General features: G+C 45.3%; 1 protein-coding gene, 1 long non-coding RNA gene and 2 other non-coding genes across 9 annotated transcripts in view; 2 read left to right on the top strand and 2 right to left on the bottom strand.

The window, feature by feature from the left end:
• LOC146404100 (uncharacterized) overlaps window positions 1–26,521 on the top strand; it is a 45,940-nt gene that overhangs the window by 18,937 nt on the left and 482 nt on the right. Inside the window, exons 4-7 of one of the 3 annotated variants that reach the window (XR_014844247.1) lie at window positions 202–402; window positions 15,373–15,601; window positions 22,249–22,335; window positions 23,978–25,969. This is a non-coding gene — a long non-coding RNA (uncharacterized LOC146404100). Of the gene's footprint in view, window positions 1–201; window positions 403–15,372; window positions 15,602–15,712; window positions 15,952–22,248; window positions 22,336–23,977; window positions 26,400–26,521 lie in introns of those variants that run through there. The other 2 variants (XR_014844248.1, XR_014844249.1) reach the window with 2 other exon arrangements.
• LOC100627720 (NBPF family member NBPF6-like protein) lies at window positions 57–24,409 on the bottom strand. Of its 4 annotated transcripts, none has more exons than XM_085023099.1 (7): window positions 24,111–24,409; window positions 15,276–15,485; window positions 12,753–12,855; window positions 9,621–9,856; window positions 6,207–6,258; window positions 4,918–5,081; window positions 57–513 (listed from the first exon to the last, which is right to left on the bottom strand). In XM_085023099.1, exons 2-7 carry the CDS (start codon window positions 15,451–15,453, stop codon window positions 503–505), a joined length of 744 nt encoding a protein of 247 aa, XP_084879225.1. In that variant the 5' UTR covers window positions 15,454–15,485; window positions 24,111–24,409; the 3' UTR covers window positions 57–502. The 4 variants fall into 4 exon arrangements, with proteins under 4 accessions (XP_084879225.1, XP_084879227.1, XP_084879224.1 ...); XM_085023101.1 differs by having other exon boundaries at window positions 4,914–5,081; window positions 24,111–24,384; XM_085023098.1 differs by lacking the exon at window positions 24,111–24,409 and adding an exon at window positions 15,702–15,850.
• On the top strand, window positions 18,363–18,436 carry TRNAN-GUU (transfer RNA asparagine (anticodon GUU)). The gene has a single exon. It is a non-coding gene; the product is annotated as a tRNA-Asn (tRNA).
• TRNAQ-CUG (transfer RNA glutamine (anticodon CUG)) lies at window positions 25,559–25,630 on the bottom strand. The gene has a single exon. It is a non-coding gene; the product is annotated as a tRNA-Gln (tRNA).

Raw genomic sequence — 26,521 nt, forward strand, 5'->3', positions numbered from 1 at the left:
AAGAAAGGAAGCTTTATAAGTTTGAGTTGTACAAAAAAAAATGATAGCCAACAGAATGTCTGTAAAATAAACTCTATTCCAGGGAATTTTTAAAGCCTCGTTGTTTAAGGAAAAGGGACATGTATTGAAGAGCTGATGATTGGTCTGCAGCAATATTATTTGGACTTATTCTTGACCCAAGTCCTTGCCATTTTCTTCCAGCTGCTGCTGGCTTCAGTTATCCACAGGATGGGAGTAAGGAGGAAAAAGGTTATGGCATCTCAAGTTTATCCGTGAATCCAGATATTGGTTACCTAGGCAATTATCACAGTTGCAGGCTAAGGGCTATGATTTCTGCAATCAAACTATCCATTTGGAGTAAAAATCTGGAGTAGCTGTGAAGTCCTGCTCTTCCTTTCAGAGGTGGGCTTTTTCCTGTTATGTTGTTTTTCTTTCTTTCATTTCTTTTTCATCAATTGAGGGCTTTGTTGAAATGAGACAAGAACTTTTCAAAGTCCCAGCATTAGTTATTACCTGAAACAGAAAACAAAATCTAAACTGAGAATCTTCCATGAGGTTCTGCTAATACCTAACTGAAGTTGGAGTGAGAGCTAAGAGAGGAAAGAGGACATGTGCCACCTGAATGCAGTTCAATGGATAAACTATGGAGGTAAGTTATAGTCTAGAAAGAGAAAGCTGTCCTAGCAGATTATTGGTAAAGTCCTCTGAAATACAGCGTCTGTCCTGTGATGTGGAACATAGGACCCCACCATTCAAAATACCGATAGCCCTGCTCAAAGCTGCTCCAGGTGGGCTAGCCAGAGCCCATCATCTCCTCCTCAGTATCAGGAGGATTACTCTCCAGTCTACTCTTTTCCAGAAAAATGAAGGCCTTTCGCACTTCCCAGGAGAGATATGCCTGGCTTCAAGCATGTGCATTCAGAAACAGTCTGTCCTAGGAAAGAGAGGACGATTTTCATGGAAATCTGGCTCCTAAATCCATGTTGTATTCCTTTTAAATAGGAGGGTGGTCCAAGGGAACAGCCCAAGAATGTGAAAACCAGGAGGGTACCCAGACACCCTCTGTGATATTGTGATTTACAATAAGAAATGTATATTTGGTCTTCTTGCCTGTTTCTGGCATAGAGCTCCTAAAACCCCTTGGAATGTCCTGAGTGATGGAGAGACAAAGGTTATTTTGTTATGTTAATGAGGCAACTTTTGGAAAGTGGTGAGGTTGAGGGGTGCTGGATGCCAGGAAGTTCAACCTTGTGATTAGAGTGTTGGAAATTCCAGTCCCACATCCTCCTGAAAGGGGAGAGGGGCTGGAGATTGAGTTCAAGCACCAATGGATAATGATTTAATCAATCATAGCAATGTAATGAAGTCTCCATAAAAACCCAAAAGTGTTTTGAGTGCTTCTGGGTTGGTGAACATATAGAGATGCTGGGAGAGTGGCTGCTCTGAGGGCATGGACACTCCACATCCTCTCCCCATGCCTTGCCCTCTGCCTCTCTTCCACCTGCTCTTCCTGAGTTACATCCTTTTATAATAAACTGGTAATCTAGTGAATAAAATGCTTCTCTGAGTTCTGTGGGCTACTCTAGCAAATTAATTAAACCTGAAAAGAGGGTCATGAGATCCTCTGATTTCTAGCCAGTCAGTCAGTAGTATAGATAACAACCTGGGCTTGTTTCAACTGTAAGCAGAAATGGACAGGGGTAGAGGCAGGAGGCAGTCCTGTGGGACCGAAAACTTAACCTTAACCTGTGGAATTCGAAACCTCCCTCACCATGTTGGAACTGGTACCAGAACCTATATACCATTCAAGTACAATTCCTTTGCCCATGAGGAAAAAATAGTGTCCAGAGGTTAAGGAGTAACTAAAGCCACGTGACCTGTAAATTGAAAAATCTGGAGCTGGAATCCAGGCTTCAAGAGTAGGGTACAGGGAGTTGCTTTGTGGTGCAGGGTCAAGGATCCAGTGTTGTCACTACAGTGGCTCAGGTCACAGCTATGGTGAGGGTTTAATCCATGGCCCAGGGATTTCCATATGCTGTGGGCACAGCCGAAAAAAAAAAAAAAAAAAATGAAGAGGAAGAAGAAAGGGTGCAGTCTGTATCTAAATGGTGGATTTCTCAGAGCTACTCATTCCTGGAGCCTGGAGTCTGGGAACCTGTAGAGGAAGCACCTTTCTAGATTGAAGGAAAACTATCAGAATTCTGGATTGTGTAATAGTCTTGGCCTCCTCGTCATCTTTTGTTTTGATAGCCGGATGTGGCAAAAGAAAAGAGAGATCTGGGAGCACTCTCACCCCGTGTGGAACTATTTCTGGAAATATGATTTAGGTGAGCCAGGAGTCACAAGAATGGCTTTGGAAGTCAGACAGCTCTAAGACGGTGCCATTGCTCAGCCTTGGGGCAAATGTATCAGAGCCTCTTTAGTCACCTAGGAATAATAGTACCTGCTCCCTATCTTCCTAGCTGGGCCATTTATAAGTAAGGGAAGTGAGGTATATCAAAGTTCTTGAACTCCATGAAGCCCTGCACAGGAGACAGGTCCTTAGAAATACACATTTCCAGAAACAGGCAAACTTGGGCCTCCTCTGCCATTTCCTTGGTCAGAAATGCTGAGATGATGTTCCAGCTATTTCTCAAAGGCAGGCATTGGTGACAAGGGTTTCCATCAAGTGCTGGTGCAGGTCCTGGATCTCATCTACTGCAGCTACTCCCCCAGGACATGGAATGAGGGAGAAGACAGAGAATCCTTGTCACTAATGAAGTGACTGGGGCCTCTCAGGAAGATTCTGCCTCACATCATTTTTCTGCCAACTTCATCTTGTCAGGGCACACCAGGTAAATTCCTTTAAGATCCCTTAGGCTTTCCAACAGAGCATGGCCCAGTGCTAACTTCACACCATAAGGCCACCTCCTCCACGGGGATATGGGAAGTTTAGGGGAGGTTGCATGAGGTGGGAAAATACTGAAGGCCTCTGAGTAGGGCTTGTCTAGCACTGGGAAAGGAGTGGGCACCTCTTCGGGATGACTTTTGGGGACTAGGAAGGTATTCCCCTCTACTAAAAACCTCCCCCACCAGATTTATTGCTGAACATCTTTAAAAGATGACAGACACCTCCCTCTGCACCTCAGGATGAAATAGGAAACAGGAATACGATGCCTTTGTGAGGGAATGGACTGAGTAAGGAAAGTCATGTACTTATACCCACCACTGGCAAGAAGACAAAACTGAATGTGGCTACTCTCACTATAAAAAACTCAGTTAACAGTGAGCAAATTAAGATAGTCCCTTTCTCTTTTCTAGAAGAGAATAGAAAACATATGGTTCTCTAACAATCTAAACTGTTGTCCCCAGAGGAAAGTCAGTCAAGTAGCAGATAGAAGATGAAAGTTGAGGTGTTTTGGTTTTGTTTTGCTTTGCTTTTTAGAGCCATTTTTTTTGCCTTCTCTGGCTCAGTGGTTACAAAGCTTGGATCCCTGGCCTCGCTCAATGGGTTAAGGATCCAGCATTGGAGTGAGATATGGTGTAGGTCACAGATGCTGCTGGGATCTGGCATTGTGTAGGTTGGCAGCTGCAACTCTGATTCAACCCCTAGCCTGGGAACTTCCACATGCCACAAGAAAAACAACAACAAAAGCAACTTTGGTGTTGCCCAAAAATGGGAACCTTGGCTAGTTGCCTAAAGGTTGTCAAGATCAGAGCCCTGTCTTTAGGGACACCACCTGATATTCTAGTGCTAAGATGGAACCCTATGGGGAGGCAAGCTACCTGAGGGAGATGGAGACTGGTGTTTACACTCAGGGACAATGATAATTGGACCTTAAATATGGACAACATGGCCGATATTCTTGGACAGGTAGAAAAGCTTAAGAGACACCTTTAAGGAGCTGTAATTAGAAAGAACATTTCAGGGATGCTCACATGCTTCATTTTAGAAAGAGAGGTTTGCTAGACCGATTCTGTATATGTTGAAGGGTAGCAGAGAGTTTGCCATGATTCCTTCACTCTGCATCTGGTTTTCTCGGAGCTCCTCAGCTCATATATGCCAGAGGGGCCCAGAAAGACAGAGGTGAGGTGTAGGCCAGGAACAACTCACATGATCTGACCCACCAGGGACCTGCACCTAAAACTTAGTCCCAGGAGTTCCCGTCGTGGCGCAGTGGTTAACGAATCCGACTAGGAACCTTGAGGTTGCAGGTTCGGTCCCTGCCCTTGCTCAGTGGGTTAACGATCCGGCGTTGCTGTGAGCTGTGGTGTAGGTTGCAGACGCGGCTCGGATCCAGCGTTGCTGTGGCTCTGGTTGCTGTGGCTCTGGCGTAGGCCGGTGGCTACAGCTCCGATTCAACCCCTAGCCTGGGAACCTCCATATGCCCAGGGAGCGGCCCAAGAAATAGCAACAACAACAACAACAGACCAAAAGACAAAAAAAAAAAAACAAAAAAAAAAAACTTAGTCCCAGAACTGTGTGTAGCCTAATCACTTCTTTGTTTCTTTTCTTTTCTTTTTTTATTTTTTAAAATATTTTTCTTTTTACAGCCGCACATGCAGCATATAGAAGTTCATGGGCTAGGGGTCGAATTGGAGCTGCAGTTACTGGCCTACACCACAACCTTAGCATGCCTTATCTGAGCTGCACCTGTGACCTGCACTGCAGCTTGCGGCAACATAGGATCCTTAACTCACTGAGCGAGGCCAGGGATCAGAACTGAATCCTCATAGATACTACGTCAGGTTCTTAACCCACTGAGCCACACAACAGGAACTCCCTAGTGACTTTTTCAAGGTTAATTTTAAGGCCTACTGCAGAGATGGTCTCAATCAGCCTAGACAGAGTTAGTGAGCATGTAGAAGCTACTGGAGTTTTAGTATTCAGTCTTCTGATTGTTGGAGTTTTGTTCTCTTTGTATTGGGCTTACTCACTGGCCACATCCAAAGCAGAGCTGGCTTCCTGCACATCACACACAAAAGCATTGCTGCTGGAGGTCTGGTGGGAGTCATGGCAACTGGAACGAGTCAGATACCTTTCATCTAGTGAGTCCTCCGGGACTTCATTCACTTCTTCCTCCTGGAGCCAACTGCTGATACTGTGAGGCAGGGAGAGGGGGATGGGTGGGCAGGCAAGACAGGAGATCAAACTAAGGCAACCAGGAACCATAGCCTCACAGCTGGTCCTGATCTGAAGCTCACGGAAGAGGCACCAGAAACCAAAGGGGCCATCCTATCAGAGAAAGCATAACGATGCACTTCTGACTAGTTGTGTAGTGTGCCTAGAGTTGATGTCGGAGAGAGAGCAGCAGGTGTTCAGTGTACTGACCTCATAATGTGTGGGTGAGAAACTGGCCTTAGCTACTCTCTAAAATATGCTCTGATACACAGGACACACAGAGACCTATAATATTGGCTCTCAAATGCTGTGGACAAATTTTATGCACTAGTACATGAAGGGGTCCATTGATTACTGGCCCCTGATGCAATGTAACCTCCTAGGGCTCTTGCAGCTTAGACCTCTCTCTGACTCTAAACTTTTTTTTTTTTTTTTTGTCTTTTTGCCATTTCTTTGGCCGCTCCCTCGGCATATGGGAGGTTCCCAGGCTAGGGGTCCAATTGGAGCTGTAGCCACCGGCCTACGCCAGAGCCACAGCAATGCAGGATCCGAGCTGCGTCTGCAACCTACACCACAGCTCACGGCAATGCCAGATCCTTAACCCACTGACCAAGGGCAGGGATGGAACCCGCAACCTCATGGTTCCTAGTCGGATTCGTTAACCACTGCACCACGACGGGAACTCTGACTCTAAACATTTGATATGCATTGGCTTTATTTTTCAGGATATTTCTGGCTATGAAATATTTGCCCACATACCTCAGGACAACTGTGCAGAAACAAGGTAGTCATCTCACTTTAGTTTCTACCCATACAGCTTTTTAGAAAACAGGGATCTCTGGCTGGTTACCTTTGCTCAGACTGACTCTAGTTAACTAAACTAGAGGAATTACCAGAAAATGGTAACCAACACAAGAACTACAAAGAGAACAGATTACATTGTTTAAAAGGATACATTATTATATGGTGAACAAGTGAAATAGGTATACTCAGTGGTTTCTGGTTTTTCCTGGATCTGGGACCTTTGGCCTCTTGGTTTTTCGCTTCTGGAATCCTCTCTAGATTTCACCATTCCATCATCAGCCCTTTGCTCATTCAGAGTTACCTGGGTGCCAGTGGCTCCTGTCCATGGTCAACCTTCCTATCATCATGATTTTCTGTGAACCAAAAATAGAAAAAGCTAGTAGTGAACCAAGCGGGTCCCACTTCATACATTACAAATATGTCTCTGGAGTTCCCATTGTGGCTCAGTGGTTTAAGAACCCAACATAGTCTCCTAGAGGTTGCGGGTTCGAGCCCTGGCCTCCCTCAGTGGGTTAAGGATCCAGCTTTGCCGCAAGGTGCAGTGAAGGTGGCAGGTGCACCTTGGACATGATGTTGCTATGGCTGTGGCGTAGGCTGGCAGCTGCAGCTCCAATTTGACCCCTAGTCTGGGAACTTCCATGTGCCACAGGTGCAGCCTTAAAAAGAAAAAAAAAAAAATCTCTGTATGACCAGAGACATAATACTCCACATATGTTCAGAACGCTCTGGGAGAATTATTCCAGGAGGGCTCAGGTTGTGTCTTTAGAGAAGTAGCCTGGCAAGCTTTGCTGAGCAACAAGCACTGAACTGTCGCTGGTGTGGTGAATAATTACCATGACATCTGCTACAGAGTCAAGGCAAATGGTTTAAAATGCCCTGTTCCCAGCCTACAGGACACTTGCCCAGATGCCTCTGTACTTCAGCTGTAACCTTTATTTTTACCACAAGGTGAAATTATCCATTACCCATTACCGTTCTCACACAGAACCTGCAGCAGCCTCTTAGGAGAAAATATTCAGGAGAAACCACTTATTTCTAACCAAATGACTGGACTAAGGGACCTCTGCATGCTGGTGAGTCTGAAAAGAATCTTCCCTTCTTTTCCATTTATTTTTTTCCTTCTCCTGACTCCACCCAAAGACTGACCAGACTACTTGCAGAACTGTATTGTCAAGGCAGCTGAACAGAGATCTGAACTACAAACAAGCATCTACCTCTGTGGTCAAAAAGGGACCTCTTGTCTGAAAAGTATGAAGAGTGTCCCCTCCTTTTTTTCTTTTCTCAATTTTCTTGCCTCCGCACTGCTAAAATGCCCCAGTTGTGTGGAACTACAGCACAGCAGTAGAGGAGACATGACTGAGAGAACCCAATCTTTCCAAAGAGAGGGACTTGGAAAAGGAACCCTTGGGAACTGGAAAGAAATACCAGAGAGGGAAGAGGCTGGAGAGTGTCTATGAACTGTCAAAAGTCCCCTCGTTCCCAAACTGAACATGTATGGAACACACCCAAGGAATCATGGCAGAGGAGTAAAGAACTGAATTACCTTATAAACCACTAGCTAATCCAGACAAAACCCAAGTGACATCTTTGCTGGACTGACCCAAACAACACAGCAAAGGCACTGAGCACTAGTAAACAGGCATTGTAACTACTGCCCATAGAAAGTGGGACAGAACTTGCAATCTGAACTCAGCAGGGGTTGATTGCCTGCTAAGAAATAATTTCCAGGAGTTTCCTGGTGACATAGTGATTAAGGATCCTGCATTGTCACTGCTGTGGCTCGGGTACCCACTGTGGTGCAGGTTTAATCCCTGTCCCCAGAACGTCCATATGCTGCGGGTGCATCCAGAATAAATAAATAAATAAATAAATAAAAATAAAATGGACAAAACAGTTTAACACTCACTTTACCAAAGATATATGGATGGTCAACAGGCATATGAAAAGATCCTTAAAAGTGTTAGTCATTAGGCAAATGCCAATTAAAACCACAATGATATGCCACCACACACCTATTAAAATTGCCAAAAAGACAAAATGCAAAATATGAGCAACTTTAAAATATCAAGAGCTGGTACTGGAGAACAGAACTCTGACTCAATGCTGGGAGGAATGTGAAATGGCATAGGCACAATGGAAAACAGTTTCACAGATTCTTATAAGTTAAACATATACTTACTGTATGATACAGCAATTCCACACTTAGATGTTTACCCAAGTGAAGTGAAAATGTATTTTCACACAAAAATATGTAATATGAATTTTAACAGCTATTAGTCATAATCGCTCCACACTGAAATATTCCAAATGTCCTTCAGTGGGTGAATGGATAAACCAAAAAATGTGGTGTACTCCTATAATGGACTAGTACTCGGCAATATAAAAGGAGCAAACTACTCACATTCTGAAGATGAATAATCTAAAGGGACAGAAAATTGTTCCAGTGGTTGCTAGGTTTGGGGAAAATGGCTGACTACAAAGGAGGCATAGGGAATTTTTAGGGGAGATGGAGCTGTTCCATATCTTGATTGTGGTGGTTGGTGCTTATACCACAGTATGCATCTTTTTAAAACTCACAGAACTGATACTACAATGGGTCATTTTATTGTATATCAATTATCCTTAAAAACGAACCAAAGAAAATGGGGAGTTCCCTGGTGGCTTAGCCAGTTAAGGGTCTGGCATTGTCACTGCTGTGGCTCAGGTCACGGCTATGGTGTGAGTTTGATCACTAACCCTGCAACTTCTACCTCGGATGCAGCCAAAAAAACGGAAAAAGCAACAAAAACAAAAACCAAAAAGAAAACAAACAAAAAAAACAAAACCACAAAATCCAAAAATGATTAGATGGCTTCTGCCTTCTGCCCCAAAAGCCTGTGATGGAGGCAGTTACAATAATGTGGCCTCCAGCCCTGTGTATTCTCCATTGTACTCACTCCTCACCAGTCTTGATATCATCATGGTCCCCAGAATGATGTGAAAAGTAGGTGTAATATAAGCACATGACAGTCTGCTTTCTTTAAAACTGTAACCCTAGTGCCTGATATTAAGCTATTGATTCCTGAGGCATCCATTTCAAATACAACGATCTCAAAGAATCACATGGGCAGCTATAGGAGTAGATCAACAGGCAGGGTGCCCTATCTCTGAAGTTTTTTTTAGTGATCCCTGATAGATTTAGATAATCGATGTCTGACCGCTTGTTTTTCCTTCCTGCACTTTAATTCCCACTCTTATTTTAAGTTTACCGATAAAGAATGAACCCACAAAATCTTAGGCACCCCACCCTCAACCCAAACTAAGCAGAACCTCAGGCCTGTGCTCTCTCTTTCTCTACCTGTGAGCTTGCTGTGTGGCTCCAGGTTATGCCATGTACCCTCCAGGAGCTATGAGTAATATACTTTGTGTTTTTCAAAGTTCCCTGATGATTGTTGCTGAGGCACATCTTGCAATCATAATAAGAACCACAAGGGTTTGTCCAGCCACAACATAGGCTCCAAAAAGGGAAATGTCTGTGGGGGTTCATCTCAGGCACAGGTGAGGATGCCCAGGTATTTCTAGCTGATAGCATCACTATCCTTTGGCTTAGACTGACACAAAACAGCAGGATATCTGGCTAAAAAGTCACTCTTAGAATCATGGAGACATGGAGTCTTATGTGAGGCTAAGACCTTGGGAGAAGCGAAGGGTCTTCAAAGCCTTTAAGCCAACTTACCAATGGTGAGTTTGCTGGCAAGTCTTTCTGCCAGGTGACTTCCTTGAGCCAGTAGCTCACAGAATTTCTGTCCCTGGTGGTAGGTAAGGTCACTGCTCCTGAGGAGAATCTCAAAAGACTTGGCTGTATTCTTTATATGCTGTGTGAAAAGATAACACACACTTTCCCCTTCCTGTATCTTTTGTCGTAAGTGGGTCAGTTCTCTGGCCTGAGCTTGAATTAGGGGATCATATTCCCTAAGGTGGAAAAGAAAAATAAAATGTAAAGGTGAATGTCATGAATTATATGTTATGAGAATTTCAGCGGAGATCTCTCTTGGATTACTCATGGGAAAGACCCCATGCTGAAATCTTGCATAGGTTGTGTGCCTTGCCTGTGGCAGAAGGAATGAAGAAATGGCATTGGGTTTGTTTCTTGTTTTTTATTTAACTTTGCTTTTAAAAAAGTCCCTTCAGTTCCTCACTTCAGCCTACATCTTTTTTTTTTTTTTTTTTTTTTTTTTTGGTCCACACCTGTGGCATATGGAGATTCCCAGGCTAGGGGGTCTAATCAGAGCTGTAGCCACGGGCCTTCGCCAGGGCCACAGCAACACGGGATCCGAGCCATACCTGCAACCTACACCGCAGGTCACAGCAACACCAGATCCTTAACCAGCTGAGTGAGGCCAGGGATCGAACCCACAACCTCATGGTTCCTAGTTGGATTCATTAACCACTGAGCCACGATGCAAACTCCCAGCCTATATCTATTTCAATATCATACACATCATCAAGCATTACGTAGAAAAGGGGGGGGCAAATACAGAAGTGTTGGACAGGTAAGTCCGATATTAATTGAAAGGATCAAAAGAAAATTCAGTGAAAGGGTCAAGTTGAAGAGCAATCTTTTGAATGACAGAAAGATAAGCCATAATTAGTAAAGAGGTACTTAAGTAAAGTTCTGAGTAACAAATGCATCACACTATGTGGGATTTCACAGTTTTTAAATTATTGTACACTATTTCTCATAGAGTCAATCTAGAATGTGAGCTCTGTGAGTCTAGAGACAGTGCTGAATTACCCAGCTGACAGTACTCAATGGAGTGTACACACACAAGTAAGCCATCAGTTAATACTTAGAACCACATAATTCTAATGCCAGACTAGACATTTACAGTCATCTACCCCACCTCTTGCCTGAATCTCCTCCTTACTAAGTCATCTCCTACAGATCATCTTTCAAACTCTATTCCTTAGAGTTCCTATAACATGTCAGAGGAGGTGAAGGCACAGACTAGGAAGAAACAGTGGCTTCAGACTTCCTTTAATCCAGTATCTCTGCTTTAGTGGGTTTTCCACATTTGAGCTTCTCAGATTTCACTTCAACCAAGGGTTAGAAGATGTCTTGAATGTCACAATCTACCTTGGATTTGAAACCCTCTAAGGATGGGCAATGCTGATCTTCAGCAAGTTAATAATTCATTTTGTAGGCAAAAGCAGCTCAATTATCTATCTACCTGATAGCCCTACCAGCTAATACTCTTAATCAGCTAATAGTCTGATACTTAGAGAAAAAAAAATCAAACTTGGGGAGGAAGACCATTTTTATTATGAAAGGCACTTTGGGGAGTTCCCATTGTGGCTCAGCAGTAATGAACCCAAATAGTATCCATAAGGATGTGGGTTCCATCCCTGGCCTCACTTATTGGGTTAAGGATCCGGCATTGCCGTGAGCTATGGTATAGATCACAGACTGGGCTCAGATCCTGCATTGCTGTCGCTGTGGTATAGGCCAGCAGCTGCAGCTCCCATTCAACCCCTAGCCTGTGAACTTCTATATGCCTCAGGTACAGCCCTAAAAAGAAAAAAAAAAAAAAAGTCACTTTGGAGTAAGTTGGAAATTAAGAATGTCTCTTTGCCAGCCAAGGCCAGGCCCCAGGCCTGCCAAGAGCAGAGGTCCTCCCAGTTCCCTAGGATGCCACCACCCCAGGGGTCTAGTCTTACAGAGGCCCAGGCCTAAGGCAGCGGAAACTTGGGGCAGCCACATCAAGAAGCCACTCTCAGGAGTTCCCACTGTGACACAGTGGGTGAATGATACAGCTTGTCTCTGGGCAGGCGCTGGTTCAATCCCAGGCTCAGCGCAGTGGGTTAAGGATCCAATGCTGCAGCTGTGGCATAGGTTGCAGCTGTGGCTCGGATTCAGTCCCTGGCCAGGAAACTTCCATATGGCACTAGGGCACCACCCCCCGAAAAAAAGGGGGAGCTTCCTTCATGGCTCAGCGGTTAACAAACTTGACTAATATCCATGAGGACACAGGTTCGATCCCTGACCTTGCTTAGTGGGTTAAGGATCCTGCATTGTTGTGAGCTGTGGTATAGGTTGCAGATGTGGCTCTGGTCTGGCGTTGCTGTGGCTGTGGCATAGGCCAGCAGCTGCAGCTCCAATTCAACCCCTAGCCTGGGATACTCCATATGCCACAGGTATGACCCTAAAAAAGAAAAGAAAAAAAAGCCATTCTTAGAGGCCAAGACTCCCTTGCCAGTGTGAATTTCCCAAGTCGGGACTGTGTAACTAAAAAGGTTGCACTTTTTCTAAAAAAACAGCCTATTTTCCATAAGTGATCTATAGTTGTATGTGCAGCATCCTGTCCTCACATGTGTGCCATACAATAAAAATTAGATCTAACATTTTTTAAAAGGCGATAATTACCAAACCTATAAAAACTAAGAACAAGTATAATAATTACAGCAAATATTTGTTCATGCATGTATGAGATGCTTCTAACTACTTGTAATCACATTTAATCTTCATAACCCTCTAAGGTAGACTGTTGGTATTTTCATCTTACAAATGAGGTGGCTCAGGTAACTGAGGAAAGTTAAGTAAATTTGCCCCAGGTCACAAAGCTAGAAGCCATGTTGCTAGTCTTTTAACCCAGGCGTCTGTCTCCCTTTTATTCATGCATTATTTAAGGGTGAATCTAGAGGGCTAACTAGGCCCCCATCCAGTTCCCACAGGCCCACAAGCTGTCTTTTGTCTAATTCTGTGCCTACCGGCTACATTTCTGCTCTTCTCCTGGTACAAATTATCTCTTTATTCTTCCAGCTTGGGCTTCCCCACTTCACACACTTTCCCACACAGGTACCTCCTTACCCAAGCCTTGCAGCCAGGCTCATCTTCTCTGCCAGCTCTCCATCCTGAAACAGCACTTCCTCCTCCAGCACGGATTCAATGAGGTCTTTGTACTCTTCACATTCTGAGAAAACAGAGATGCTGCCTCAGGGGGAAGCTGGACATGCTGCTTGGTAACTGCCTTCAAGGGAGGAAGCAGAGTACATCCCAAGGGTGGATGTAAGCCCGTTACCAGGCTCTATGCAGGGATTTCCACATCTGATTTCTCAGGCTCCCAACTGCATGGCCTTTTGGGTCCTCCCCATTTTAGAGCTGAGGAAAGAGAGGCTCCAAGGCAAATAAAACAACTTGTTTAAGATGACTTAACTGCAACAAAGGAAAGTCAGAATTTATTTACCCTGAGTTCTGACTCCAAATCTTGAGCCACTTTACCAATGCTTGCAGCCTCTTAAGTAATATATTACCCTGGGTCATGGGGTAGGAATTTCCTGTGTGTTTCTGAAGGCTCCAAGGACAGTGGGGCTGATGGTTCTTCTCCCCCATATGGAAAGTTTCAGTAATCCCCTAATAGCTCAAAGATTTAAAAGCTTATCTGGCTACAATCATGTAAAAATGGGTATGAAATGAAAAAAGTCTGAAAGACATGCTCAAATGCTAACAGGTGTTGTGTTAGGTTGGAGGGAGGATTTACACATAGTGTTTGCCAAGGCACTATTCTAGTGGTTTGTCCAGAATCATTATCATGTAATCACCACCACTACCTGAGGAGGCAGATACCATTCCTATTGCCATTACAGATGAGGAAACTGAGGCACAGAGAAGATATACAACTTGGGTGCGAACTCAGGAAGTCTGGCACCAGGGTACAGGCTCTTAATCACTACACAGTAATACCTTTACAAGAAGATGTTGGGTGATATCTTTCTTCTTCTCCAGCTTCAAAAAAGCTGTATTATGATCACAATGAATGATGTAAAAAAACAAAAGCAAAAAACCTTATATTCCCATACCCCAAATTTCATCTTTTCACATCTTTAATAAATAGGCTTTCATTTTTACTTTTTGGTCTATGTCAGTAAGTTGGATAGCAAATTTTATCTCCTATTGATTTATTGAAAAATAATTGCAGATATTTGAAAGCAAATAACTTGCGTCCCTAAGAATCCTTCCCTTACACTCCTGACCCGCTCGTACCCTTGCTCCCATGTTCCTCAGTCACTACAGCTCCACTCCTCCTGAAGAACATAAGCCTGGGCCTTGTTAGCATTCCACAGTGCCAGTGTCAAGCAATCAACCCAACCCAGCACCTAAGTCTCCAGGCTGCAGCCCCCTTCCTTAGAAGAACAAAGTTAGCTGATAAGGAGGACTGCAGATGCTACAAGGTTACCCATCTAATTACCTCTTTGGCGCAGGCATAAGCTGCCTGCTTGAAGTCAGGAAATACAGCCCTTACCATAAATCATTATTATTAACCTAAACACTATTACTAGTTAAGGTTTAAAGTAATTTAACCGCCGCTTTCCTTTTGTACCCCTACTTATGCATGCATAACCCCTCCCAACCTGGATGTAAATTTGCCTTTATAAATGCGGTTTCTTTGTTTGGGGCTTCACACTCAAGCCGTTTATAGGCAGTGTGTGGCCCTGGCCAGTATTAAAGACTCCTAATTTGTTTCTTCTCAGTTGGAGTGGTCTCTGTTCTTTCACGACACAACACTCCCTCAACTGGGAACAGGTTTGGGATGGTTGAGCGGATTTCCAAATGTGAAAGCTGACCATGAAGAGGGAAGGGCCAGAGCCTACACTAACATGGCCTGCTATGGGGACTGAAGGTCCCCTCCACATGGCCTCATTCTCATTTTGGCCATTTGTCTCCAAGCCCACTTGCTTGTTGTCTGCAAAGTTCATATTCAGGGAGAGAGAGCAAAGGTGTTACAGAGGCTCTGATTTTCCTGGGAATACCCTCAGTCTCACCAGAGTGTGAGGAATGACTTCTTGGAACTTACATGGAAAAGAGTCTTTCTCCAGACATCAGAACTTCCCTCTGTGTCTGCTATTGATGTTCTCATCTCCAGATATGTGTGGTTCAGTTGAGTACAAACAGCATTAAGCTCCTTTAAGGTAGGCAGTGTATCCTATCACCACTTCTTCCCCTAGTGCTGCTAGCACAGTGCTTTTCAAATGGGTGCTCCATAAAAGTCTGAAATGACTTCTGAGATGTTTAAGCCAACAATGATATTATATGTTTGTAGAATCTGACATGTGTTCCTGAGAGAGCAAAGAAAGTTTAGTGCCCAAACCAAGATCTTTGCCTCTATTCCTCCTATACTATCACTGCAAACAATACTCCTTAAGTGCTTCTGTGATTCCATCCTCTGCAAATTGAGGGTAAAATACCCACTTCTATCTTTCTAGGAGTATAGTAAGGATGAGATTTATCTTGATGAAGGAGAGAGAAGAATAAAGTCTGGAGGGTGTTTAGTTTCTCAGAGGGAAGATTGGCAATCATGTATCACTTTGGTGATCTCCGCCCTGTAGGACTTACTGTATTTCTGCAGCTGGTTGGCCAGGGAGTAAGCAGTAGCTTGAGAGGCGAGGAATTTCTCTGTGAGGTCTCTGAAGTCCTGTTTGCTTTTTTCCAGCTGGGAGCGCAAGTACCTGTTGGTTTCCAAGATATTCATGTCTGTTCTCAGACCAGAGGGAGTAGTGAAAGATACAGCCATGCTGAAGCTTGTGGTGGAAATAGAGCCAGAACCTGGGGAGAAGAAACCCAAACAAATAATGAATTAAAAACAAGTGAATGGCTTATGGCGATGATTGCACTGCCCGGTGAATTACTAAAAAAATTATTGAAGCAGACAATTATATTGGGTGAGTTGTATAGTATTTAATCATACCTCAACAAGATTTCATTCAGTGAAAAAGTATATTTAAACAAGTGTAAAGAATGCAGATATAATTTGTTACTTACTTTTGGGCCAGACTTTGTCAGCATTCCACAACACTGAGAATCCTTAACCACAAAAATAAGGCACCAGATGCCAAAGCTCAGAGGTCAGGCTCTGACAAGAGTGCCAGAGGGAAGACCCAGCGTGCCAGGTAACCATGTGGAGTTGCAATAACAGAACCAGAACGTGGGAGTGTCATGGAATCTTGGGGGCACCTGCCTTCCAGCTGCCTAGGCCATGCTGATACCCAAGGCTGCCTTGTCTGCTCTGAAGGTAACCACTGATGGGGACACCCCCTCAGCAGCCACTCTCAGTATCTGTGTACCTTGTACAGATACCACAGACACAACTCTTTCTAAAACTTAAGCCTGTTCTGTAATGTTTTTTTCTTGCAAGTGTAGAAAACATCAAGGATTTTCCCAGATTCTTACATTGTCACAAGGACTGTCGTGAAAGTCACATTTCCACAAGAAAAAAAATTAAAACTTTTAGGTAGACTTGGTTCTCTAGGGTTTTGGTGGTTTTTTTGTTTGTTTGTTTGCTTTTTTTTTTTTGTCTTTTTGCTATTTCTTTGGGCCGCTCCCGCGACATATGGAGGTTCCAAGGCTAGGGGTCGAATCGGAGTTATAACCCCTGCCTAGGCCAGAGCCACAGCAACCAGGATCCGAGCCAAGTCTGCAACCTACACCACAGCTCACGGCAACGCCGGATCGTTAACCCACTGAGCAAGGGCAGGGAACAAACCCGCAACCTCATGGTTCCTAGTCAGATTCGCCAACCACTGCGCCACGATGGGAACTCCCTAGTTTTGTTTTGTTTTGTTTTGTTTTGTTTCCGCACCATTTTAATACTATAGGACGAAAATCCTGAGTATAATATTGTAGTTACTTTATAAGGATTATTGGCCAGATTGTGTCTTAATTACCTTCTTTCTGAAGACCAATGTTGTGGTGGCTTCTTTTCCCTCCCTGGGGAAACATGTAGGCTTGTCATTAAACTTGAAGAACTTCTATCAGAGAATGTCAAAGGTTAGCAGATGCAACCTTCACTTCCTTGTAGGGATAGAGGGCAAGTGCCAATTTTCGGTTGGCACCGACATGAGGTGGATCAATAGGAGAAAAGTGTACCAATATTCTTCCACGTACATGGGAGCTTTCTAGGAAAAAGACCCAAAGAGTGGCTGGAGACAAGTCTTGTGTGGGGAAGGCAGCAGTGCACTCAGGCTTGCTGGAGAAGCATTGCTTTATAAAAAAATTTAAAAAATAGGAGTTCCCCTTGTGGTGCATGACTAGAATCCATGAGGGTGCAGGTTCGATCCCTGGCCTCACTCAGTTGGTGAAAGATCCCACGTTGCTGTGAACTGTGGTATAGTCACAGACATGGCTCAGATCCAGTGTGGCTGTGGTATAGGACAGCAGCTATGGCTCCAATTTGACCCCTAGCCTGGGAACCTCCCATATGCCTTGGGTGCTGCCCTAAAAAGACAAAAAAAAAAAAAAAAAAAAAAAAGAATAAAATAAAAGAGTAGAGGAGGAATCGGCACTATTTAATAAACGAACAATGAATTTTGGATTAAATTCAAAAGCATTTCTACTGACACCTCTTGTCAGATGGTAGGACTAAGAGATATCTGCAGGACTCCATTTAAGCATTAGCAGAAAAGCTATCTGCTAAATTTAAGGAAGAAGAAGGAATGGTTGACATCAAAATCTAATGGGACAAACTAAATCACAAGGTTCCTTCCTTCCTTCCTTTCTGCCCCCACCTACGGCCACAGTAACATGGGATCCAAAAAACGTCTGCAAACTACACCGCAGCTCACAGCAACACAGGATCCTTAACCCACAGAGTGAGGCCAGGGACGAACCTGAATCCTCATGGACACTAATCGGGTTCTTAACCCGCTGAGCCACAAGGGAACTCCACAGGGTTTTTTTTTTTTAAACATCTTCATGAAACTCCTGATACAGGGAAAACAATGTTCTGTATATATATATACTATACATACACATAAAAAGGTAAACAAAATATAAAATCTTTTATGCTATAAGTGTAAAATTTAAAAATTAACACATTAAAAAACTTCCGAAAATGTGAATTCATGACGTATGAACACATCCAAAGAAAAGCGCTAAAAAATAATTTTCAGAAAAAGGTAAAATCACCATACATTGTTACAACAAATGAACACATGTTTAAGAATGTATTTTACTGAGAAGATAGTAGATGTTAAAATCTGCATAAAGACAGAGTTATTCGCTCCCCATTCTGATGCATTTCTCATCTCCCCTGCATCCAGCCCTTGTCTCTGCACCGGTCTCCTCCTGGGAAGTAATGTTGCTTTGTTCCTGCCTCCCCTGCCTCTTTCCCTCCACGGCCAAGCTGAGGGAGGCCTGTGCCAGACGGTTGGGGGAAGGCGCGGCGAGGAACTGGAAGAACCATTCCTGAGCCCACCGGGCATTCAGCTTCCCCGGGGTCCCATTTGGTCAAGCCCGGGACGCCGTGGCCGCGGGCGTCTCCCAGGCGCTGGCATCTGCAGCGGGTGTGGAGGTCAGCTGCCTTTCTGCCTTCGGAATCGCCCGACACACGGCTTTCCCACGTTTTCCTATGCTTTGCGCCGGCACCGCAAGCTGGCAAAAGACTCGTGGCTCTGACGGGAATGAAGCGGGGGCGGCCTCCTGCCTGTCTCTGTGGCGCAATGGGTTAGCGCGTTCGGCTGTTAACCGAAAGGTTGGTGGTTCGAGCCCACCCAGGGACGCTTCCTTGGGCCTTTGGAGGTGTAACTAAGTGGCATGGGCTGCTTTCTCCCTGGCGCAACACTTATGCGTGAATTTGGGGTGTTATCTCCTCCGTTTTGCCCGACACGACACCATCGCTTATCCTCACAGAAGGCCTCTGGAGGAAACCAGGTCTCTTGAAATACAGCATTCCTGGCAACAGCGGAGTCGTCGTCTCATCCTTACCCCCTGGGTTCCTTTTAACAATGAATTGCCCTCCATTATTTGTACTGCTATTTATTAAACCCTTTACATGTACCTTTAAAATCAATTTACTTCTATGCTTTTATTATTGCAAATCGTACTTTTATTGTTACCAAAGAAATGCAGTCATCATCTTGTCCACATGCCTACTTGTAGAGTTCTGGAAGGGCAAATGTTTTACAAGAGTTTACATGGTTTTGTATATGGTTCCACTCCCTCACCTTCACTGGCTTATTAGAAGTAACTTCTGTTATTGCCACGACTGCTGGAGGCTTTAGACCATAGATCTGTAACTCAACACATCTGTACCTCATCCCTTTGTGCCCATGGAGATTTCTCTCTGGTGTGAGTTTCTTTCTTCCTGGAGGACTCTTTTAACTTTTCTTGTGGTGTGGGTCAGCTGGTGAATACGTCTTTCAGCATTTGGATGCCTGTAAATGTCGTTTTTCACCTTTATTTTTGAAAGAATTTTTAGGGGTAGGAGCCATAAAATTCCCTACTGGTACTGGTTTCTAGCAACTTCCCACAGACGTTGGGTCTTTCTCTAAGTGGTTCTTTTTGTCAGTTCCTGCTAGTAGTTGCTTTCATCGCCTTTGTACTAGGTTTTCCATTTATCTGCAGCAGAGACCACATTCTTTTGGGAGAAAACCTTTTTTTGAGAAGATTCATTCTTTGCTGGGATATGCATCTTATTACTGCCTTCCTGGCGTAGAAGCGATAATGCCTGCACTCACCTGTTGGTGCATTTTGTTTCATCCATGTTGAAGCTGCTGTGTTTACTCTGTGTAATCCAGCATACGTAGGCCACTCAGGTAAGACCTGAGTCTGAACCAGAATATCCAGTGGTCTTTCCAGGAGGGAACACAAGATATTGGGAGGCACCAGAGTCCAGTTTCTCATCTGCCTGTGCTGTGAGAGTTTGCAACTAGCCATTCCTTCTACTGGTTTCCTGCCATCTAATCTTTTCTCGGACTTCATTTCTTGAGTGTCAGCTGCCTTGCAATCATTGCCAGAAAATTCCCTAGATGCCACCCACTCCTTCTTCCCACTCCCAGCAGCCGCTTCGTATTTCTGGCTCCAGTCTCCTCTCCCACTCCCCCTCTTTTCTCTCAGGCCTTCCCTTATTACTTGCCTTCATATAAAACTAGCTTTCTTTCAGCCTCCAATTTGCACTTGACATGCTTCAGTAGGCTGATAAATTAGGAAGTTTCTTTAACATCCCTTCTCTTTTAAATGGCAGTCGGAATTTACAAAACTTTTTTTTTTCCAGTCAAAAGTAATTTTAGTTTTTTTTCCCCTCTCTGAGCATATTGGATTACAGTTTAGAAGGAAACCAGTGTTTATAGTTGTCGGCTTTGCAGCTGGGCAACCCGTTTCCCCAGGATACGTTCTTCTCTTCTTGCTTCGCTCTCCCTTCTGATCCACAAACTCAGGGCCACTCAGAAAAGGCAGGGCTATGGACAGAAGGACTACTGCTCCCTCATGGCTACCTTGAGGACTGTACTCACAGATCAGCTCAGCTCTACAAGCCTCTGAGATCCAAGGGGGGGTGCTGGCAGTGGGAATGGGGTGAGGAGGGGCCATACTTAAGGCTAGGTCCAAAGAAAACCAACTGAAAAGCACAGGATGCCAATGGAATGTTTGGGTCATTGAAAGAATAGTAGTGCATCCTACTCGCCCTAGCAGCGGGAGGTTTCTTTGCTCAAATACAGAATATCTGAACCAAGACTGAGGTTACCTTTCAGTGCTTCACTGATGAGAAAACGGGTTTTTAGAGTCTTTAACCAATCTCCTTAGTCTCAAAATTGCCCACACTAGTATTCTCTGGATCCCTGATCCAGGAGTTTCTGACCAAACGAAGCTAAGCAACACTGTGGCCAGGGCCTGCTTGGATACTGGTTTCTGGGCCCATCAGACATACCAAGCTTATTACCGAGACTTGGGTTGGGTCTGTGGCTAGGAGGCCAACCTTTGGGGGGAGCTTCCGTTCCAGGCCTGATGCCATGTGGACTTGCCTTCTGTTTGACCTTGGACCAGCTCCTTCAATGTGCTGGGCCAATTTTGCAAGTGTCATGTGAAAGTGATGATAAGTACCTCATGAAGGTGTTGTGTAGAATGAGATAACCTAATAATACACCTGGCATAGTATGCGGCTTATAATAAACATGTCCAGCTAGGAAACAAAGATAAGCTTGTACTTCAGGCTTTCGTAAGATTCAAAAAAAAAAAAAAAAAATTGTATTTGTGAATGTAACATCCATGCACAAAATAAATCAGTATGAAAGAATAAAAAAATTTGAGTAGAATTTACAAAACATAGACCCACCAAAGGGACTTCTTCACAGCAGCTTTGTTCATAAGAGTCCCCCAAGTGAAAACAATTCAAATGTCCAACAAGAGGTGAACAGATATAATTGTGACGTATTCAGTCCAAGGAATACGATGAAATGAAGCAATGAAAGGAAACAAGTTCTTGATACCTGGCAACAATACGGATTAATCTCAAAAACATCCTGCTGAATGATGACAACTACACACCCTGTGGTTCCAAGTATGTGAATTTCTAGAACAGGCAAAACTAATCCAAAGGGACAGAAACTAGATCACTGAGGACCTGGCTCTGGCCGTGGTGGGGGATGGACAGGCAAAGGGGCACAAGAGGACATTTTTGGAGTAATGGCCATGTTCTTTTTTTCTTAAACAGGGTAATGGGGACATGTGTGTGTATTCATTTGTCAGAAGTCATCAAACTTGAAATAGATGCATTTGATTATTTTCAAATTTTACCTTAAGAAATTTGATTTTTAAAATAATGATCAGGAGTTCCTGCTGTGGCTCAGCAGTAATGAACCCAGCTAGTATCATGAGGATGAGGGTTCGATCCCTGGCCTCAATCAGTGGGTTAAGGATCCGGCATTGCCATGAACTGCACTGTAGGTCGAAGGCACTGCTCAGACCAGGCTACCAGGCGTTGCTGTGGCTGTGGCATAGGCCGGCAGCTGCAGCTCAGATTCGACCCCTAGCCTGGGGACCTCCATGTGCCGCCGGTACAGCCCTAAAAAGAAAAAAAGAAAAAAGAATCCTTCCAAAGTTTAAGGCCTTAATTAAATTATCATCATCAACATCATTATTATTATGAGCCTTACAGGATTCTTCTAGAAAAGCATCGCTCTTATAATAAACAATCTCATTGAAAATGCAACACTTCCTTCATTTATTTTTGTATTTTCCCTTCCATTAAATTCATGTACGATTAAACTGAATATTTTAAAAGAAAAATGGCATCTATATGAGCTCAATTTTAGAAAAGCATACTTATGTATGTTCTTCTTTCTGTAGATATAACAAATGATTCTATTAATCTTTACCTAATGTTCACAAAAACTTTTGAATTTCAGATGTTTCAAATTTTTACGTATTTGGATTTTCTGCATCATTTGAATTTTGTATAACAAGCATCTATGCTTTTTGCAAAAATTAGAATAACTTAAAACACATTTGAAGAAAAATATGTGAAGATGTTAACAGTAGCTAAAAAGGCGGTGGTGATATGAATGACTGCCTTTTTTCTTCTTTATGCATTTTTCAGGTATTTAAATTTCAACAATGGATGACCCGGAAGTGAAAGAACAGAAGAGTTTGAAAAGAGTTTGAGAAGAGTTTGAAGAGGTATTGGGTAGGTGAGAGGAAAAGATAAAGGGGAGGAAAACCTGGTTCTGGTAGGAATTGTGTTTAAGTTGGAGATTTAAGGGGGAGCAGCTGTTGGGATAAGAAGGATGTTTGGGAGACAGGAGGGTTATGAGAATATTTAGGACAGTTTTATGCCTGGTATATGACTCCTCCTTGGTGGTTTTTGCCCCAAAGAAATAGAGATGTCAATTTCTCCCCTCCCCACCCCTGCTTTTTGGGGCCTCACCTGCTGCATATGGAAGTTCCCAGGCTAGGAGTCAAATTGGAGCTGCTGCCCTACAACACAGCCGCAACAGCGCCAGATCTGAGCTGCATCCGTGGCCCACACACCGCAGCTCACTGCAATGCTGGATCCTTAACCCACACCAGCAAGGGAAGTGATGGAACCCACAGCCTCATGGATACTAGCCGGGTTCTTAACCCGATGAACAACAACAGGAACTCCCAGACTTCAATTTACTGTCAAGCACTTTTACCATGTGCGTTTCTCTTTGATTAGGAGCATATCTTGTGGAGCCAGGCTGGATTTGGTTCAAATTCCTGCTTTCAAATCCCACTCACTGACTGAGTGACTGCACAGGTTATTCAACCTCTCAGTTTTCTCATATGTAAAATGAGGACAGTTATATGACATAGGCCTGTTGACAGGGTTACATGAGTCAACTCACGTAAAACTTGTAGACTCTGAGCCCGGGCACATGGCACTTTGTATATGATCACTGAGCATAAGCTCATGTGTGAGGCCACAACCCTGGGTAAGGACTGCTTACAATGAAAACTGACTTTAAGTTCCTGATACGTTTCAGGGGCTGTGGACTCTCCTAGGGAGAGTAAAGTGATCCTCTCTGATAAGCAGTAATCCCCTGGGCTGGAAGATCTGTGAGCTGATGATCTCATCTGATCAGCTCATCAGAAGGGAAATAATGGTCCAATTCTTTCCTTCAAGAATGTCCCAATACAGAATTTATGGTTTAACAGTGGAAAACATTTCTTCACATGACACAAGAACCAGGATTTTAAGAGTGATAGACGTGAAACATTTAACTTTAAAATGAACTTTTAAATATATTTATATACTATATTATATATATTTATAACATATTTTATAGGAGTTCCCCTCGTGGGTCAGCGGTGATAGACCCAACTAGGCTCCGTGAAGACGTGAACCATCCCTGGCCTTGCTCAGTGGGTTAAGGATCTGGCATTGCCATGAACTGTGGTGTGGGTGGCAGACCTGACTTGGATCTGGCCTTGCTGTGGCTGTGGCCTAGGCCGGCAGCTGTAGCTGTGATTCGACCCCTGGCCTGGGAACCTCCATATGCCCCGTGTGTGGCCCTAAAAAGACAAATTAGTTAGATAGATAGATAGATGGATGCTAGATAGAAAGATATAGAGATACCTACCTGTATCTATATCTACATCTATCTATCTATAGCTAATTAAAATATAGCTATTAAGATATAGATATAATCAAAGTTACATGTGACCCGATATGGAAAAGAGGAGTCCCCTGATCCCATCCCACATTCCTTTTTTCCAGGGATAACCACCTTCGACACATGTAACCAACGGTTTGGCTGTGTATCTCCTTCTCTCTAAATAAATACTGTCACTCTTTCATCTCCCAGTCTCCCACTCCAGGACCTGTAGACCCGCCTGCGAAGGGACCAGAGGAGTTTGTGTGTGTTTCCCCGAGCGCCAGTCATCTCCAAGGCAGAAGCCAAGACTTCCACTCACTTGCAAATCCGCTGGACAACCCACCTCAACGCTCTCAAGCGAACCAGCAGCAAAGGAAACTTGGCAGCAGCAGATGCCAGGCCAGCGGCTTTGGGAGCTGGGGAGGAAGTGGGTTCTGCGGCGGATCAGGAAAGGGTGGGAGCGCTCCCGAAGGATTAGCTGCGGCCGCCCCAACCCAGCGACTGCTCCCGCAGTGTGCTCGCCCCCTTGCCGGCCCTTTCCCCCTTCTTTGTCATTCTCCGTTCTTTCCCTTCTCGGATCCTGTCGCCGGCCTCACACCTTTCTTTTCGCGCCTTCCAACGTGAGACCCTACGTAGACAGCTGTGTCACTGAGTCCGTTGTAACCGCCGAAAGTTCCAAAAGATAGAGAAATCGGAAGGGTGCTCCTTAGCACCTGGAAGGGACCATTTTAATTAGCTATGCAAGTCCACCACTATCCTCATCCGTATTTTTCTACCGAGCAGAAGGGGACGAACGTGTTTCCATCTGGTCACGTCCTGGGGCGTCTCCTCTGCGGAGCAGGACGAAGCGGAGACCCAGGGTCCGGACTCGAGCGGCTCCGGCGCGTCTCACCTTTGGCCCCGGAGGAGCCTGGACGGCGGCAGAGGCTGGGCACCTGGGGGCGGGGGGGAGCGGGGTGGGGGGGTCTCCTCAGATGCTGGAATCTGCTGCCGGTCCTCCTCTTCTGGCTGAGCTTGGGGCGGGGGGAGGACGAGATTTCCTGGAGTCGAGGTGCCAGTCTTAGCCTAACGGCGGCTTTCGGGTCCAGTGGAGACTGAGGAGCGAGAAATTCTGAATAAAATCAGTCCATTGATCCGGAATAGGGTCAATTAAAATTAGGAACAAAACGGGGCACCGGAAGAAAACACAGTACTTCCAATTCAGGCCTCGGAGCACCACCCAACAGTGAAGAGGCCCTCACCCAGGCTGATCGGCGACGTCACAGCCGCTCCCACCACCTTTTACTCACAGGCACAGCCGTGCAGGCGCAAGAGGCGCGGTGTGAAGCCCCCTCGCGGTGCAGGACTCAGTGGGCGCTGCCTGGGCCTTTTACCCCCCGGGACCCAGGGTGACCCGACGAGGTGGGGCCCAGGCTCGGTGGCTTGCGCCCCTTGGCGGCGGGACCCACGCCGCCAATGCCGGCGAGGGGAAGAGCCGCCCGGGCCCCCGGGCTCCATATGGCCCTCTGCCCGCCAAGTACGCGTGGACCGCGCTGCTGAGAGAGAAGCCGGGTTCCAGCACCACGATTCCTTCAAGGGTCGGGGGAACAGCGCGGGGAACGCGGCTGCGAGGCGCCCAGCACGACGGGAGCCGGAGGGACCGGCCCGGGGGAAACGCGTGCCCCGCAGAGCTTCCTTGAGGGCGGGGGAGGCTGTCCAGTCCCAAGAGGAGGACGGAGTGGGGTGCGGGAGCTGGAAGGCAAGTCCCATTTAGGGGGTTAAAAAGTCCCCCCCCGTCGGAATTAAACAGAAAGGTCCCACCGAGATTTGAACTCGGATCGCTGGATTCAGAGTCCAGAGTGCTCACCATTACACCATGGAACCTCCCCGAGAGCGGCGCCCTACGTGCGGCTAGAGACGGGTGAACACCTCTTTACTTACCATCCATCCTCCTCCCTGGTGATCCCGAGACACGTCTTCTACCCATCCGTCAAGGCTGGACTACGGTTGACCTGCGTGGCAGCTCATCCCTCGTGCTTTCTCTCTGCGCCTCTCCTTCCACCGCCTTTTCTCCTTGCACTTGCATCTCAGCAAATGAGGTAGAGTGGAAAGTGAGCTTTGGGCTTCCGGCCAGGGAAGAGCCCCTTCGGTCTCCATCATAAACCACACGTTCTGTCTCTGTTTGCCAGTTTCCTGTGCTCCAAGTACAATTTCTGCAAATAATCGTGTTACCGTCCTTTTCTTCGCCTTCCCACGTTCCCCATTGCCCGGACAGGGCAGACGATTGTCAGGGCAGGATCGTCGGGGGCTCCTGGGTCCCTTGGCCACATAGCACAGGTGGCACTCCAAAGCCACCACCACCTCCTACATGCAATACAGAAAGTGTGTCAGCCGTGGAGTGGGAGTGGGAGGCAGGGGCGCTCTCCTTTTCTCCTTCACACACCTCTGATTTATTTGGGGCCGGGGAGGAGTGGTTTTTCTTAATGAATGTGGATGATAAGATGTACGACACGAAGTGATCAACCATGTCCAACATTTCCATAGAACACTCAGACAAGCCAGACCGTAGCCAAATCTGTCGAGAGAAAGCAGAAGGACCAGAGACACCTGGAGACCCGGGCTCTGACAAGGAGCAGGGAGAGAAGCAAGTGAGGTGGGACCCTCGGTGGTCTGAAAGAATGTCCTTGAGGGAAGAAAGGGCGTTGGGTCTGGGAGCCCGAGGTGAGAGGTGGGGAGGGAGTGGTGGTGGCGTGAAGGGTATGCTCCTGAGCACAG

Source organism: Sus scrofa, chromosome 4 (assembly GCF_054392235.1).
Source record: "Sus scrofa isolate SSC_HxYL_T2T_F1_AM1 chromosome 4, Sscrofa_HxYL_maternal_Yorkshire_Landrace_v2.0, whole genome shotgun sequence".
NCBI classification, from domain to species: Eukaryota; Metazoa; Chordata; class Mammalia; order Artiodactyla; family Suidae; genus Sus; species Sus scrofa.